Source organism: Tauraco erythrolophus, chromosome 1 (assembly GCF_009769465.1).
Source record: "Tauraco erythrolophus isolate bTauEry1 chromosome 1, bTauEry1.pri, whole genome shotgun sequence".
NCBI classification, from domain to species: domain Eukaryota; kingdom Metazoa; phylum Chordata; class Aves; order Musophagiformes; family Musophagidae; genus Tauraco; species Tauraco erythrolophus.
The window spans coordinates 68,371,949-68,389,164 of NC_141465.1; the positions used below are offsets into that span (position 1 = coordinate 68,371,949).

The window sequence follows — 17,216 nt, forward strand, 5'->3', positions numbered from 1 at the left end:
TTTATTTTCCTTTTCCCTATCCTGTACAATGATTACTGTGTTACTAGTTTACAATGAGGATTTAGCACTGAACACATTTTGTTTGTTCACATTCAGATTCTGGCTGTTACAAAATGATACAGTTCTGCAGAAACCTGACTGTATATCAATAAGAAAACGTGTTTTATGCTAACAGCTCTGCAGCTTCGGCAGAGCAGAAGCCTCTACATGACCCCACTTCATTTTTTTTGGATGTTATTTACAGCTTCACATTCCACGCACTTTTCATTGGGATCTTCTGGGAGAACCTGTAAAAATCACGAGTGAAAATACTCAAAGCTGGCAACACAGAACTGGTGGTTCTCTGTTGGAGTCCAATGTCCAGAACTCTGCACAGAATGAGAAACTCCAGATTTACCTCCCTTGGAGGTGGGTGAAAATTTAATGTTAGCCCTTAATGTCTGAGAAGCTGGTGCTACTGGCATTGCAGCTATCACTGCAACTTGATGATGTGCTCAAAGTGCTGGAGGCAGTGCCTGATTCTGGGAAAGGAAAGAAAAAAAACACAAGAAAATATGATATGTTGGTTGGTTTTTTTCACCACTGTGTTTCATAATAGAAATCTTCAGAGAGGCAATCATCTCATTTATAATAAATAGCCTACCAGAGCTGCTTAAAGATTGAGCTGATTTTGAATTGCCTATGAGCATCAGCAGATGGTTTGCTGGGATCCAACCTTCTCTACCAGTGCTCAAGTTCTTTACATACCTACAATAATGTAAGGAAAAAAAAATAAATCAAATTGCTTCATTTGATGCCTTTGAAAGTTTTGCTCTAAATGTCTGCCTTCCAAACACAGATCTGCATACCAAAGTCCATCCTCCCCTTCACGAATCAGTTGAACTAGATCTCCACTTTTCACTGTAAATTCTTCAGAAACTCCTTTCTCATAATCAGTCACTACTGTATATTTACCAGGAGTCTAAATGCACACAGAGGAAAAACATAAACAAATTATTTCTATTGAGTGCTTTAAGGTATGTTGCAGCTTTTGTTATGACATTATAGTACTTTTTTTCTTCTTCTTTCTCATGCACATGCATGCTGAAGACTGTGTAAACATACATACTGAGAGGCAGTAAAACTTTGCTGTTCAGTTACATGCAAATTCAGTACATGAATTCTCACACCCTGGAAAACATTCAGTGAAATGGTTCTATTACAAAAATTAATTCAAATCTCTACAAAAAAAACAACCCAAACCCCAACCAAAATCAAACTGGCAGACAAGTGACACGATGTATGCGTGGAAGTCTGTTAACATGGTAGCTGCATAGATCATCGCCTGACTGCTGTACCGCGGCGTAAGTAGTCACAGTGTCACTAGTCTGTGGGTATGCTAAGGCACAGACAGACCTTCCCAAGATACAACACAAGGCTGATCTAAGAGAAGGGAATATTTTCCATTTTTGCCCTGCCAAGGATTTCAAGGCAGACACTCTCCTTCCTGCAAGCTTCAAAAGCATTCCTATATTCTGCCACACACAATGTATCAGTAACATTTGCTTAGCTCAATAGGAAAGCAGTTCTGGTTACCAGCTTCATCTCGCCTCCCCCACCTCCTCCTTCTTCCTCTGCATCTGATGAATTCAGCGGATCTTCAGCACTAGACCAGCCATCATTTTCTTCAGATGCATCAAGAGAATGAGATGTTTTAGCCCAACCTTGGGGAACAAACAGCCACCAGTTAACTTTGCAGCAGTGAGCCACTGACTGGGAGAAATGTTCTTCCCATTGATAAGCTCTTAAGTGATCAACATAAAGAGGAGGAAAACCATACACAGGGAAGTTATGACAGCCACTAGGTGAAATTCACAGCTGGCAAAAGTTTGTCTGTTTCCATCAGAGTAAGTGGAGTTGTGGCAATGCTCGGCAGTGAATTTGGCCCTTTGGATTTATGTAGAGGAAAACAAATGGAAAGAATGCAAATGCCCACTAAAAAGAAGCTGTTTCTCCCTTTTACAAAGATGAACGATGGATAGATACTCTTTCTTGGTAGGAGGTAGAAGACAGGAATGCACTCTATGGGAAGAGGATGAACATACAGGGTTTTGCCCAAAACAACCTAATCAGCCTGCTGGAACAAGGGATGGATGCACATAGCTTTGTTCAAACTGGTGAGCACTTATTGCTGACAAGAAATTAAACACAAGCTACAGGCACTCTGTACTTCATCTGATGAGGCAGCTTATTATTAAGGGTATTCAGGTGCAAGGATTACTTAATCATGCTGAATTATCTTGGTATTATGTCATTGCACCAAACACCTCAACAACAATCTCCTGCCTGTCACTTATTGCCAAGCATTCCTTTTTCTCTCTCAGGGTGAAGCATTTCATTTATTTACAAGGCTGAATCACATCCAGAGTGCACAAAATCCTTTTCCAAATAAAACTACAGTTAAGTTTTACTAGTGGGATGCTTTTCACTGAGATCAGCAGCTGCTAATAAACATGTCAAACTTATAATGAAAAAAAAGTCATGATAAAAGACAAATAAATACTTGTAAGTAAGATTTTGGTTCAAGCCAAATGGTAATCACAATGAAACTCAATGAAAAGAATGAAAGGTAGAACAAACCTACAACTTTTATGTAACTATCAGTTAAGTTGAGAAAGCACCAGCATTTTCATTCTTCACTGCTTCTGAGGCATTTGTCTCATGGCTGGTCATACCAGTGCATTAGGAAAAAAACTGAGCATCGTCAGAGTAAAGCCAAAGCAATCTAAGAATCATAGAAAGAAATCACACCCAGAGCACATCAAACAAAGTGGGACTTTTACCTCGCCTGCGCTGCTGGATGACCTGCACAAGGTTAGAAGTACTGACCCATTTGACCCTGTCCAGGGTTAAGAATGAACTTCCATCTGTGAAGAAACTGAGCAATAAATTCCTGCTGTATTCCATGCAAATTTCCTTGGAAGCTCACATCTTATAGTCGGCTCGTGGGACACAGCTGAAACCCTTTCCGTTATTTCCAAGCTAAGAACAATGCGACAAAAGAAAACTTGGTTTCTCCTAATTGTTCCAAGCTCTCATTAGAAACAGAACCAACGAGTTGCACAAAAGAAAAAGAAAGTGAAATCACTGTAATTGCTCTGCCTGTAACACCATACTCGCTGGCCTGCTCATCTGGAACATTTTGGGAAACAGGTCTTGTTCCTCAGCCCCTGTCTTTTCATATCTTGTGCTGATGTGGGTAAGAGCAGACCTGCCTGATCCTGCCATAGCAACAGTACTCACACTCCTCACACAAGCAGGCACTCTACTATAACAAATCCATGTAAAAGCCCATCTGATCCTGAGTGGGGAGGGGAATTGGTCACTATGGTCACATTCATATTAGCTAACTACAGGCACCAAAATTATGCATGCACGTTCAATGTACATGTGCGTATTCTGCAAGGTGTGACTAAATCAGAGCTCCCTGTAAAGGCAGGAAAGTTAAGAAAATGGTGGACAGTCTTGAGAAAAGACAAGGTTATGCAGAAATGAGTTTAGATTTGATGGTGTTAGGAAAACCAAGAATTCATTAACCACTTCTCTTCAGAAACGGGCCCACAGGTTTCTTCACAGAGCAATGATCTATCTGCATCTATCTGCAAGATGTGATTCTGTCACCAATTCATTTTCCTTGAGCTCACTGTGATGTAAGTTGGAGCGATGCAGGAGTGAAAGGAAACGAGTGGTGGCAATGCACTCTGCACCAGGGAGCTGTGACCATCACCTGGTGCAGTTTCATCCTGAAAGGCCCAGGTCAACTGCCTGCTTATCCCTCTTTGAGTTGGGGAAAGTGAAGAGATAAAAGTGTCAGAAAAGAGATGGGAAGGTGCAAGACAGAAAGGGGAGTTACTAGATGCTTTAGATTCATTTACTTGGTTTAGTGGTTTCATAAAGTTAGAGGCTGCTGGACAGGACAGCAATTCAGACAAGTCTCTTCTGAGGACCCAACAATTTGACTGTAAAATAGCAATGATCAAGGACTCTCCACTCTGAAAAATTTCAGCATCTGTGGAACAGGCCACAAAACACCCTTTGCTTTCTGACAGCATTTTCAGGCCCTCAGGATTTCCATGGTACTTGGAGATCTCAGAGGTTTGACCACTACCTCAGAAAAATTACCCTTTTAACTCCCATATCGACACCTGTGGAGCTTCTGCATGCGTCTGGCCTGGGATTGCATTGCCTGCTGCTTAAACAAGGTGAATGGTGTTCCATAGTTCCCCCAGCACAGTAGCTGAACCTGTGTTGTTTCCACATGTGAACAAAGACAAAGGCTGTGGAAATCTGGAGAGGAGGATGGTGGTAGGGCTTGAAACAGCTTCACCTTTAGAGTAGTATTTTCTAATACAGCGGTGGAAAAAGTCAGGAAGAGAGGGACACTGCTCTCCTTGTACTCTCTAGTTAATTAGCCCTAGAGATTTGTACTCAAGCCTTCACCAACAGCCTTGCTGGTTAGAAATGGGGCATTTAACTGAAATGCTTTTCTGTTCTTTGGTTAGCTGAGGGTTGGGAGGACAGGAGGCAAATTGCTACATAAGGTTCAGTTAAATCATCTGAGTTTCACAGGCTGAAAAAATTACCTGGTATCACCCAAAGAAAGATGCAACAGGACTGTGACTACAGTAAGAAACGCAGATCTCAAATGGAAATTTCAAATGACAGTGATGATCTCCACTCTGACTGGAGTATGAGAGGTTTTTTTTTGTTTGCTTGTTTTTAAAAAAAGTTAAATCTTCTCTACAAGGGACACAGTGACAGGAGGATGCTAACTGGAAAACCATGTATCGCATAACAACGAGATGCCCCTGTGATTCCATTAAACACCCAGCTTCCAGTTATTTCTTCAGAAGATCCTTTCCCACTGCCCTCTCCTAAAAAACGAGTTAGCCATATGCTTCTTTATTTGATGCCAAGGTAAAACTTCAACCAGTTGTGCTATCAAAAACAGCATCTACAGAAGCTGACAGACCCACTCGGAAAAACTCAGCCGATATCAATATGGCTGCACACAACAGCATCATATAGGTATCCCCAGCACTCTGATGTAATGTATTACATGAGGGATGTGTAGGTATTTGTGGAGTACAAGATGTGGTGTCACTATACCTCTTAAACCAAAAGGAGTTGGGTCACTCACTACTTCATGCCGTTTAGCTTTTTTGTCAGGACTGGTAGGAGAAGCTGCAGGAGGATGAATAGGCAAAAAACACAGAAGAGAGATATTGAAGAACTGGAAAAAAGAGAATAGGTGGATTGCATGCTAAATACCTTTGAGTTTACACTGGAAAACAAGCGGATTTCTGTAATCACTCTAATTTTAGCTGTCATTGGTCAATTACAGCAGAAGGAATTATTTACATATTGTTATTTGAAGATAAATTGACAAATTTATTTTACAGTAATAGAAGAAAGTATGTGTAAACTTTTCTGAACGAACTAGACATCAATTGAATACAATTAATTTCAATTTTAGACAAACATTACCAAATTAAGCAATCATTTTTATATAAATCTAGTGTTACAGCAATACCTGGTCCTGTAAGAAGGATCATTGGCAATGTCTGGCTTTTAGCAGAAGGAGATGGAGTTTCTGTCAAGGCAAGCATGGGATATTAGTGCTCACCTCATTAGCATTAGAAACACAACCCTAGAGTCTCTCCAGAAAGAACTCAAAGGTAATCAGGTTTTTAAAAGGCATTCTGAAAAGATGTTTGGGAAAAAAAAAGAAACCAAAACAAAACATGCTCTTGAACAAGTGCCATCATCTTAATACAATTCAAACTGTTCAAAGACAGCTGTTCAAAGCAAGAAGTGAATGAACCAGTGTGATTACTTGGCAGGAGGAAGCAAGAAAGGTCTCAGCCTCCTATTTCATGTTTTAGGAAGAAAAGTAAAGACCATTTCTGGAAGCACAGGGAAATTCTTATTTATTTTTGTATCCAGCAAAACAATGTTGTCAGACACCTTCTGCTATAGTCATGCTTTTGAAGTTCTGTTAGCAAGATGCTAACACAGAAATACTCTAGAAAACCTTGATTCCTTTTTGCCAAGTACACGTGCATTTGGGGCAGATCCACTGAAGCTAGAAGCAGGCCAGGAGTCTGATCTGAAGACAACTTCCTTCCTCTAGTTTTCCTACAGGAATGAGGCACTAAAAACTCCTTCCTTGGCCCTGATAGGGAGACTGGAGGCATTGGAAACTGCACTCCTTCCCTTGCAACTCCAACAGCTCCACTTTTCCCAGCTGCATCTCCCCCTCCCACTTTGGAGCAGGTTTATCTCAAAATCTCCCTGTCAGGGTCAGTGACTCAGGAACCTAGCTTGAACTGAGGAGAACAAGCTAGTGTATGCTCTGAAAATCTGTTACACTACACATACGTACAAAGTGATCCTTCAGTTACAGCCTTAAACAGAAAACAGTCTAGCTTTTTTTTTAAAAAAAATTACCTTTCTGACTTTTGAGGTTAGTAAAGCCCTGAAGTCTAAAGCGCTTTTTTGACAGTACAGAGCATTCTGAGGTAGAGCTAGTGTCATCTACAAAGGAAGAGAGAGACACAGAAAGAAAGGGCAGAAGGCCATGAAAACATCAAGGCAAAAAATCGTTGGCAGCCCTGCCAGGGAACCTTGCATGTTAGGATGAAAAAGGACAACTGAAAGTCCAGGAACAACAGAAGAACCCAAGTGGCCAGTTGTTTTCACCGTGCAGGGGCTTGTACTGTCACTGGCTCAGTAAATCTCCATCATGGGAACCAAAATTAAAGAGAAAAAAAAAAAAAGCCCAAAAGAACAGAACTCTTCAGAACAGGTAATGCTGAGAAATTTATCCAGAGAAAGAGAACCTTGAGAAGCTCGGCAGCTCTAAGAGAAGACCTACTGCAGACTTGGGCCTCATAATGCGTAGTTCCCACCTCCTTTTGGCTATCCTCCATTTGAGGTGGCTTTGGGCTTGTCCTCTTCACACAGTGGAATGCAGAAAGCCCAAGCTAAGGGCAGATGGGACCGGCACGCTGGTGCAGTGTGGGCAGCACTTTGTGGGTGGGCTGCCTTGGGGCTGAAAGCAGCAGAGCCCTGCTTGTTCAGGCGTAACCCTGCGTTCCCTGCACTACCGTGGCTACTCTGCTGGTGGATCTGCCTGTGCATCTGCAGTGCAGGCATGCTCTTCGCAATCCAAGATAGCAATACATACGTGCAAGCTCACCTTTGACTTTCTCAGGATACTTTGGTGCTACTGTGGTGCCATAACCTTCTAGACTTGCGAGATCAGCTTTTCTCTCATCCATTTTTTTGGTACTTCTAATGTGGTTCCGTGAAGGACTGTTTATTGGAAAAAAATTAAGACAATCAATCCATCTCCAGCAAATTTGGGTCTGAACTGGGGTGATGACCTTCGTCACAGGCTGCCTTTTACATACAGATACATAGGTTGAAAACCATTTCTTAGCTATTTCCCAGATCATAGCTTCCAGGATTGAAGAAGTCATCGGTGACTGTGCATAGAAAGACCATGAGCACATACAAAGGAGAAAGGGTCCCCTAATTGACTGCAACCACATGAACTGTGGCAGTGGGAGCTACTGAAGAAACAGATCAGGCAACTTCCACTCACTCACAATTACAGATACACATTCTATGCTGACAGTTTCCTTCTGAAGGTACTAAAGGAGAAAAAAAAAAAAGGGAGGTGGAAATAAACTCTGCTCCTCAGAAGCTCTCAAACACAGGAACAGATGAGGGATGAACAAAGAACATGAGCTGAATCTTGCAGTTGGATTCTCATCACACCTCTGGATTGGGAATGGAATGGAGAAAGACATCCCACAAATACTACACATCTGGGAAGTTCTCCCTGAGTGATAAGCAAATGCATAAAACATGGGGCGGAGAGCTACTGATACATATTCGAGCACACACCATGTGCGAATGTTTGATGTGAGTACATGGGCTTATGGGTACAGTAGCAGAGGATTAAAAAGAGTTGTCAGAGAAGGACAGAACAGCAGGTGGCAGCAGAATAATAAACAGGTTGGTAGGGTGAAGGATAAAAAAATAGGAAAAGAAGAAAAGCTTGATCAGAGCTTGAGACAGTGGAGGAATCAACATATCAGGTTAAAAAAAAAAACACAACAGGGAGGAAAAGAAGGAGAAAAGATAATGTCCTGAAAAGGACAAAAAGGTAACGTGACATTGGAAGAGGAAGAAAGGAAAAAATAATCCAGGTGATGGAAAAGAACAGAGAAGGAAGGAAAAGGCTGCTCCACATAACTCTCTTATCCAGGTGTAAAATGTATAACTAGCTGTTTGACAAACAGAACCATAATATCACTAGGATATTAGCTGGTGCAAAAAATTACTTTTCTGTGCTGTTCTCTATCAACTGGGAAAGCCCATGCCACTGCTGCTCCATTTAACAGTTTGGGAGATGTATAAACCCCAAGCTTTACAGTTTTATAGTAGGAAGAGACCTAAACAACTTTAAAATGTTAGGGCCAGTATTAAGGGATAGGAGTAATGAAGAACTGCAAAGTGGATGCATTAGTATATTTGCAAGACAGCTAGGCTGATTTGATAACAAGGATACTTACCTTGTACAAGACGATGCTGGTAGAGGTAAACTCTGTGTTTGTTCTAGTGTCCTGTGCTGACTAGCTTCTTTCCAATGGAGGAAAGAAAAAGAAGGATTAAATTGATTTGTGTTTTGAGCTTTTCATTTTTACAATCCCACACAGTGAACATACACTAGGTAGGTTTTGAAGTTCAAAGAGAAAAGAGATTAAAAAAATACATATACAAAATATTTTACCTCTGCATGCCTGCAGTTGACTCGTCAGCACTTTCCTTATTTCATTTACCCAAGTAGCTTTAACTTCAGGGGTTGGTGCCTACCCAAAAATAAGCACAATCGGCCATCAAGCATAGAATAATTATTACACAAAGAGTTGCGTGCCAAAGCACCGCCTCAAAGGAATCCTTCAAGAGAGACAGACAGAGCTCCCTATCTAGTCCTTCAGTCAGCAGAAAACTAGTTGTGACAACTGAAACATGCCGAGATGGGGCCTGTGCACATGCACCAGTCAAACCCCAGTTCCCAAGCCATACACTACTGCAGGGAGAGCAATAGTAGTGGTGTATACAATATCCTCCACGGATATTGTAAAACAATTTTTTTTTCCCTCAAAACACTCTGCAATTGAAATATATTAAGGAATTACCTTATGAATTAAGCTGGTGGTGGTTTGGGTTTTTTTTTTTTTTTTCTCTCTCCCTATTTTGCTACATTTCCTCACCACTGTCTATTAGTGATATAACAGAGGGAAAAATCTCCAGATCCTTTTAGGGTTAGACCTCCCCTTGCCCCCCTTTTCTCTCTTTTTTTTTTTTTTTAAATATAGTGGCATGTTAGTTACCTGTATAATGTAAACTTCTTCCCTTGCATTATACCAGATTTCAAATTTTTTTGCATCACCTTTGACATTTTCTGTTATTCCAACCGCTGCCATCTGGAAGCAAAGAAAACAGAAGCTGGCCTAACACATTGCAATTACAGTAACAACAGAAGCAGGCAGCTACTGGTATTCTTTGGCACCCTGTTTCTGAAAAGGAAAACGCTGTTTGGTTTCTTGCTCAAGCAAAAGAGTAGTTAAAAACTTATGATCTGCACGTTGGACATATGGGATTTGGGCTTTGTATGAGCTCGACTACCTTGGAGGGAAGAAAGGTTTAGGTACATTAAATTGTAGACCCACATCTTGTGACCCACAAGACATAAGATTTGGTGGTCTGGATTTTTAAAAAAGTGTCTATTTTATACCACTCTGCTCTACATTTTCTATGTGATTAAAGCAACTGCCATTCAGTTAGACTAGTACGGTTGGGATTTTCTAAAAGGGTAATTTCCCCTTCACCCTCTCTCTAACAGACAGCAACACAAAGTAACACAGACCTGCAGCACCAGTTAGGTTTGCCTGAAAGGGCAAAGTTCCCAGTGCAAAACTGTACCACAGCTTTGCCAGCAAAAGCACGGATCCTTCACGTTGTGTTAGTGCAGGGTAAGCCCTCAGTACCTCAACCTTGCTGGACTGCTCAATGTCTTACATTTAAGGAGTGTTTGTAGCTGTAAGAAGGTGCTTTCTCATATCCTTCTCCGTTTTCTTCTCTCTTTTTACAGAACAGCACTGCTTTCTCATGGAGGAAGAGGTGTCTCTGCATTGGCTTGAAGCGTGCCAAATCTTTCACCTTCGAGTGACCCTTTTTATGATCAGTCCAGACATTGAAGGATCCTTGCATTAAAAGCTTACCCAGCTCATTCAGGTTTCCCTGGACCAAAAAAAGCAATATTTATAACTACAAAGAGATAACATCAGAGTAAAACACACGCTCTGAACAGGTCTCTACAAGTTTTATTATTCCAAGTAATCTCTCATATCAGTGTTTATGTTGGGTTTGGAAATGTAACAAAAATAAAGTCAGTGATGAATTTTTACATGTGATTTTCTCTCTCTCCAACACTGTTTAGGGAGGATTTTACAGTCAAGAGTACCAGTAGCAAAGATACAGAGACCTATACATAGAGAGAGGGGGAGGCATAATACATGTGTGCTTTTTGTGTGTGTGTGTTTTGTTTTTTTTTTTTTTCCAAACTCTGCTCTAAAGCTCCTTACATTGTTGGTTTTTTTTAACTGGAAGTTTTGAGTGTAGTTTTACACATGGATATAAAAAATTAGTAGTGACTTCCATTTGGCAGTAGCCTAAACTAGACTCTTCATGATGATTTTCTGTTTCTAGCTTGGTGTCAAGTAGATCAAATGAAGAAAACTTGGTAGACAGAGCAAAACATTATTCATAGCAGGAAAACTTTACAAGAGTATAGAGAGATCCATCTTCCATTATTTTTATTACACAATTCAGTCTAAAGGCACCTTCAGTAAAACATTCTTCTCATCATTAATACACAGTATGGGGTATGCTGTACACACATGTAAGAAATAAATTAAAATAAATTAAAATGTAAGTAAATTAAAATACTGTTACTCACATCATAGCCTGTAATGGCTATCTGGTGCATAGAATCATTAACTGCTTTGAGAATACCCAGTATAGAAGTTAATGCCTCCTGAAGGTCTTCAGCACCTTCACAGTTCTTACTATACTTCAGCATTTCCTGAGCGGGCAGGGAATGACAGCACACTTAGTTTTCGGAACAGTAAAAACTAGAAACATTCAAATTTTAACACTGAATTTAAGTTTTTAAGGAAGCGTTCAAAGTTTTTAAAGTTATCCAGTAAAGTTTTATACCATATAATCTAGTGGGTGAAATACTGTCTGGAACTCAGAAGACCCTAAAGTTTTACTTTTCATCTCTGCTGCTAATTAGCCAAATATATTTTGTTCATCTAAACACTTTATAAGCACTACCTAAGAACTTTACAAGACTAACTTTACAAATATTTTTTATCATAATCACTAAGAAAAAAGAAGTTACTTTTTATATTTGTTACTTTTTAGAAGTGAACAAATCTAAAAATAGGCAAATTCCATTTATTATTGAATTATGGTGGGGCCTGGAATGCTAGTAACAGACATAAACTTACTGCACTGAGCATTGTCTACACATTTGAAAAGGCATTCCTTCTCCAAAGGGTTTATTGGTGAAGCTGTATCTTCCAGTTCGATGCAGATAAACACAGCTGCGAATTCACATAGAATCCCCCAGACTTCATGGTATGAAAATAAGCATTTATTCATGGACTGCAAATACTTTAAATTGAAAACCTTTCAAATACTTCTCTCTCTCCGTACAAGCTTAATGTAATTAATTCTTTAAAACCAGTTAACTTTAACTCAGTTTTAACTCAAGTAAATTTGTTCCAAGGTAATTTTTTTAAACTACTGTTAAATAAAATTATTGAAATGTGTCTGTGTGTGAAATGTTTCTTAAAACAAGACAGCTTCAAACACAGCAAAACCAAAGACACTCATTTTAAAATTTATAATAGTATATTGCACTCTCATTTGCACGTTTAAGAGAATCACAATGGCACCCATCCTAAAAATACCATACAGTGCTTTCAGTTAAGTACATTTCATAGAACCCAGTAAGGCAAATTCCTGTAATGTGCATGAGGTGACTAGAACTGGTGAGTAATGAGTACTTCAGGTACTCTTTTCTTTGTTGCGAAGGTTTCTTGGTCCTTCTGTTTCCCCTAATCAATTTCTCATTCTTCTCTTCAGCAGAAATATAAGGGCAAAAGAAGTTATGCAAGGTGTCTCTGTGGTAACATTTGCCTGTCTACTAGCAGCTTTTTGGCTGAAAGGAATTGAGCTGAAAGCTGATAGACTGGGATTTGTCTCCATTTCATTTATACATCTGTCAGCTAACTTTTAGGTTTCTCTCCAGCAGGACAAGAGAAGAAGCATTTTAAAAAAATTCAAATGCATAAAATAAACTTAGTGTTATAGTTTAGTAACACATACCTTTAGCAATAATTGGTATTTGGTTATTCTTTGAACGGGTTTCAGCAAGTAGGAGTCCAGACTGAGCTTGTGATCGAGTTTTCTTTGACATTCCTGTAACAGTGTTGGATTTAATCAGTACATTAATCGATATTTCTGTAATTTGTTCTTGACATAAATGATGAAGTTTAAAAAAACCCAACCAAAACAAACAACAAAACCCACCCCCCAAGTATTTTAGAGACTCAAGCAAGCACACCTGAAAGAATACACAATCTGAAAACTGCCTCCACAAACTTTCAGATCGAGGTTTATTTTGACAGTATTTTTCATAAATCTGGAAATCTTCCATCTGAAATTGGAGAGACAAGCAAAAAGTTAATAAATTATTGTGATTTTAATGGACAAAGTTCCTAAGAATTTGTTGCATAATAAGGTTAAGAAAAACCACCACCACCATCTAGAACAAAAATGCAATTCCTTGAGACATCCCAAGCGAGAAACAATTATTCAAAATCATTGATTTTGCAATGGCTATTAGTTTTGTACTTGGAACATCAGAATAAAATGTTCCTGTTAACTTCTGCTTCAGTTGAATGTGAAGCACCTTATGAACAAGCACATATTATATTTAAAAACATATTTCTACTACAATATGAAAAATACTTCTATGAATGTCCAACCATGAGTCCCTCTGTGCAACTTATTTAAAAGTCTTTGCTCTCTTTTCTTTATACTTTTTCATTTTCTGCATGTGTTTTGCACTAAGACAGACCAAGCAGTTTGTTGCCCCTTATCACTTCAGCAACTAAATAGCATGACTTCAGCACATGTTGAAAGCAAATGGAAATAAGACTGTTGAGAATGTCACAGTAACTATAGATACAGAATCATAGAATGGTTTGGGTTGGAAGGGACTTCAAAGATCATCTAGTTCCAACCCCCCTGCCAGGGGCAGGGACACCCTCCACTACACCAGGTTGCTCAAAGCCTCATCCAACCTGGCCTTGAAAACTTCCAGGGATGGGGCATCTACAACTTCTCTGAGCAACCTGTTCCAGTGCCTCACCACTCTCTGAGCGAAAAATTTCTTCCTTATATCTAATCTAAATCTGCCCTCTTTCAGTTCAAATCCATTACCCCTTGTCCTATCACGACATGCCCTTGTAATAAGTCCCTCTCCAGCTTTCCTGTAGGCCCCCTTTAAGTACTGGAAGGCTGCTATAAGATCACCCCGGAGCCTTCTCTTCTCCAGGCTGAACAGCCTCAACTTTCTCAGCCTGTCTTCATAGGAGAGATGCTTCAGCCCTCGGAAAGGGCTGGAAAGGAAATATAAAGGAAAGACCAGGTAGGAAATCAGCAAGCACAGAAGTACCTCTGTCCCAGTTTTAGAAAACAACATCTCCATGGATGTAGCCAGTAAATAGGAGAGGGAAGGATGGCTCCTCCCAACAGTTTTAGAGCATCAATAGGTAGCAACAACAGAAGAGTCATTTCCATAAACAGATTCCTATTTAGCCTTGGGTATATTACAGGTGACACTCACTGTTTAATAAATCCCAGATTAAAAAAAGTTTAATTCTGTCATAGTTTTCTATTTTCAGAATAAAAATATTTTGAACTTACTCTGTTGAGGTGAACTCTTTAAAGAAAACAGAAAAGAACAAGAACAAAAAAATCCAGTAAAGAAATCTAACCAAGTAAATCAATCACTTATAGTGATGTGAAATGATGCAGTGCAAGACTCCTCTTCATGTTTTCCTAACTGCCACTTTAATAAAGCAGTTTTCTTTCAACAAGGCAGTAACTCTTTGTAACAAAATTAATTACTCCACACTGCAGAAAATATCCGCAACCCTAAATTAACATAGAATCATAGAATCTACATCTACCTTCTCAACCTGTTACCTGTCCAAGACAAAAGCGATGTGGTGGCAATTACTACTTGAAAATCACTCTCATATGTTACAGTCTTAGAGGGACTTAAGAATGAAATGCCAGCAAAAGATGACACATACCTGATCCAGAAAGCACCGTCCTACTAGTTCTGGGTATTCTACATAGTTTTCTAGTTCTCTCAAGAATATTCTATGAGGAAGAAGATTTTCTTAGGGCACATGTTTAAAACAATTGTAGTAATTGTTCATATTCTTGCAATTCATGTTCTAAACTTTTAGAAACAGATGTAATTCTGTACTACAAAACTAAACAAAACTCTTCCAGATCATTTACTCAGAGAAGGATAGCAAATTGAAACAAATGTTCTGATCAATTTGTTTTATCTTACTATTGCTACAACTGAAATCAAATACAAGATTGGGGAGGGAAGGAGGATTTTGTTTCCCACCTTATGTATTCAGCAGCAGGATTTGTACAGTTTGAAGTGTGTGTTTTTTCCTTCCAAATACTACCAAACACCACAAAGCAAACAAATGAACCAAACCCCACCTCCCAAGACAAAAAAAAACCCACCCCAAAAAAATCAATGTCAAAGCTTCCAGTCTAGTTTTGTCTGAATAAGAAACAACTATTTAATATGCTTAACTTGTCGTGAAAATACTTCTCTTTTCTACCAATTCAAATATTACCCTGTGAAGAAATATCTCTCTAGCAGCAGGGATTCAAACTTCAGAGAGAGGTCACTCAAGTATAAAATTATCCAGCCTCAACCAAAAGTAAGAGTTGAGAATTTGTGGTTTAGAATAATAATTTAATTTCCATAGCAAATTTCATAAAAAATAAAAGAAATCCAAACAAATCTTGCTTTAATTAGCTTGTAACCAGATCCCAATACCTTTCTTCAGGAAGAAGATCACAACGCAAATTTTTACCTGTCTACACCAAACATTGGAATAAAGTTTCACATAGCTTTGCTTATCTTTTATAGATGTTTCACTTTTTCTCTTCTGTGCAATATGAATTTTGACATGCCAGATAGCCAAGTGGGACTCAGTACGGATCTTTTAGCAGTTTAAATCACATTAAAAGAAAGAGTAAAGAATCCCGTTCAAATGCTATTTTTATATCTGAATGCAAATCCTCACCTGTTGTGAAAGTGATAAATTTCTTCCATATTCCCAAACAAGATATCCTTCTTATTTTGGAGTTCTGGTGAAATGAGATGAGCCATTAAGGGGTTGTCCATCTCTGCAGCATACCCCTGCAACACAGGAGAGAGGCACACCAATTATCTCTTGACTTGCAGTACTTATCTCTCTCTGACCAGGCAGTCTGCGTGCAGGCTGACAGACAGCAAAGAAAGACCTCAGTATTAATGATGAAAAAAGTATACAAATTCTGTTTTTCCATCAGTCCAGGAAGACACACCTATAGTTTTTAGAAAGACACTTGAATAATTACTGCAGTTCTAGTTAAGCAAGGATGAAACAAAGTTTGCAATCATTTCCACCAAGCAAAGGCTACGTATTCCCATACTGCTTACAAATTATAGTTCATGCTTTTTCTATTAGACTTTACACACCTGAGTTGAAAGCCACAATTCCAGTACACATGCAAATCTTCACATTAGTCTTAGCTATTAGTATCAGGGAACGAGATGACTGTAGTTATTTCTGCAGGTAACAGAAACCCTTAAGCCGCAAATTCTATCTCTAAGACATTTTCATTAGCTTTGGCACCAAAAATCACAACTTTAGATTCTGATATCTTCCATTTGTCATTTAAGGCCACATTCTCTTGTCAGCTTATCTGGCATAGGTAAAGTAAAGAGAACAAGCAGGTGGCTTTCGCCAGGAGACTGTTCTCTTCTGGTCCCAAGGTCACTAATCTGTGATTAAGCAACCTCCCAAAACACTAAAAACCAAAAATGCCAAACAATCCTCCCCAAAAATGCCAAACCCAAACAAAACCCCCCCAATCAGTCAACCAGAAAAACTGCAAGAATGCTCTAGGACCTGTGTTGTAAGCAGATTTTTTTAGTGTACAGGCACTAAAGGAAGATGACCTACTGTAGATTTAAATTAGATTTTTAAAATTTTTTTTTAAAACATAGTTATCATGGACAAGGTGGTCACTGCATCAGTGACATTGATTATAATAAACTGCACTGAATTACAACAAACTGACAAATTAAATGAAAGAGTAAGCAAAAGTGCACCCACTACCAAGATTTTTCATTTCCAAGTGATGTCCAAACTACAAAAAGTAGGAGAAATAGCTGGTAAAGTCAGCTAGCCTGAAGAATTCTAGCATTTGGATAGGACAGTGATTAGATTTTTTTTTTTTTTTTTTTAAATCAGAAATATTCCTTTAAAAATCTGGGTATTCTTTCCTTCCACAAAAAAGCCCAACCAAACAAAAACACAACAAAAACCAAAACCCAACAACAGTATAGGCAAAGATGCTGGAGCCTATAGATAGCTAACCATTGGTCCTTCTCCCTTATCTCTCCTCACAAATAAGAAAATGAAGAGTACTGCAGCTACCACACAGTTTAGATGCAGCAAAGAGATGCATGAAGAGAATGATTAATTTCCACTTGAAGTAAAGATGATGCTGAACATAGCAGCAAAGCCAGGATTGGCATAAAGAAGGGGTACCTAACCCAGCTGAGGTGAAAACAAACCTGACAGAGCTCAGTACTTTGGAACTCTGAAGGAAGAAAAGCATTAAATCCATAAATCGACAAAAAGCTTTTGACAGGTTTGTGGGTTTTTTTGTGTTTTTTTTTTTTTTTCACTTCAGGCTGATGTAGTAATTGTTTT

The 17,216-nt window shown here is 39.0% G+C and overlaps 1 protein-coding gene across 4 annotated transcripts in view; it reads right to left on the bottom strand.

Moving 5' to 3' along the window:
- Nucleotides 1-426: 426 nt before the first annotated feature.
- The window catches only part of MCF2L (MCF.2 cell line derived transforming sequence like), a 168,206-nt gene continuing 151,416 nt past the window's right edge, over nt 427-17,216 (bottom strand). For 2 of the 4 annotated variants that reach the window (XM_086610764.1, XM_086610775.1), the window contains exons 17-33: nt 15,537-15,652; nt 14,511-14,580; nt 12,752-12,844; nt 12,514-12,606; nt 11,075-11,200; nt 10,135-10,356; nt 9,447-9,539; nt 8,843-8,921; nt 8,625-8,691; nt 7,241-7,356; nt 6,490-6,576; nt 5,573-5,632; nt 5,149-5,223; nt 1,576-1,703; nt 849-961; nt 644-747; nt 427-521 (exon numbers count right to left, since the gene is read on the bottom strand). In XM_086610764.1, coding sequence (XP_086466890.1) covers nt 427-521; nt 644-747; nt 849-961; nt 1,576-1,703; nt 5,149-5,223; nt 5,573-5,632; nt 6,490-6,576; nt 7,241-7,356; nt 8,625-8,691; nt 8,843-8,921; nt 9,447-9,539; nt 10,135-10,356; nt 11,075-11,200; nt 12,514-12,606; nt 12,752-12,844; nt 14,511-14,580; nt 15,537-15,652 — 1,737 coding nt within the window. The remainder of the gene's footprint in view (nt 522-643; nt 748-848; nt 962-1,575; nt 1,704-5,148; nt 5,224-5,572; nt 5,633-6,489; nt 6,577-7,240; nt 7,357-8,624; nt 8,692-8,842; nt 8,922-9,446; nt 9,540-10,134; nt 10,357-11,074; nt 11,201-12,513; nt 12,607-12,751; nt 12,845-14,510; nt 14,581-15,536; nt 15,653-17,216) is intronic. The other 2 variants (XM_086610782.1, XM_086610768.1) reach the window with 2 other exon arrangements.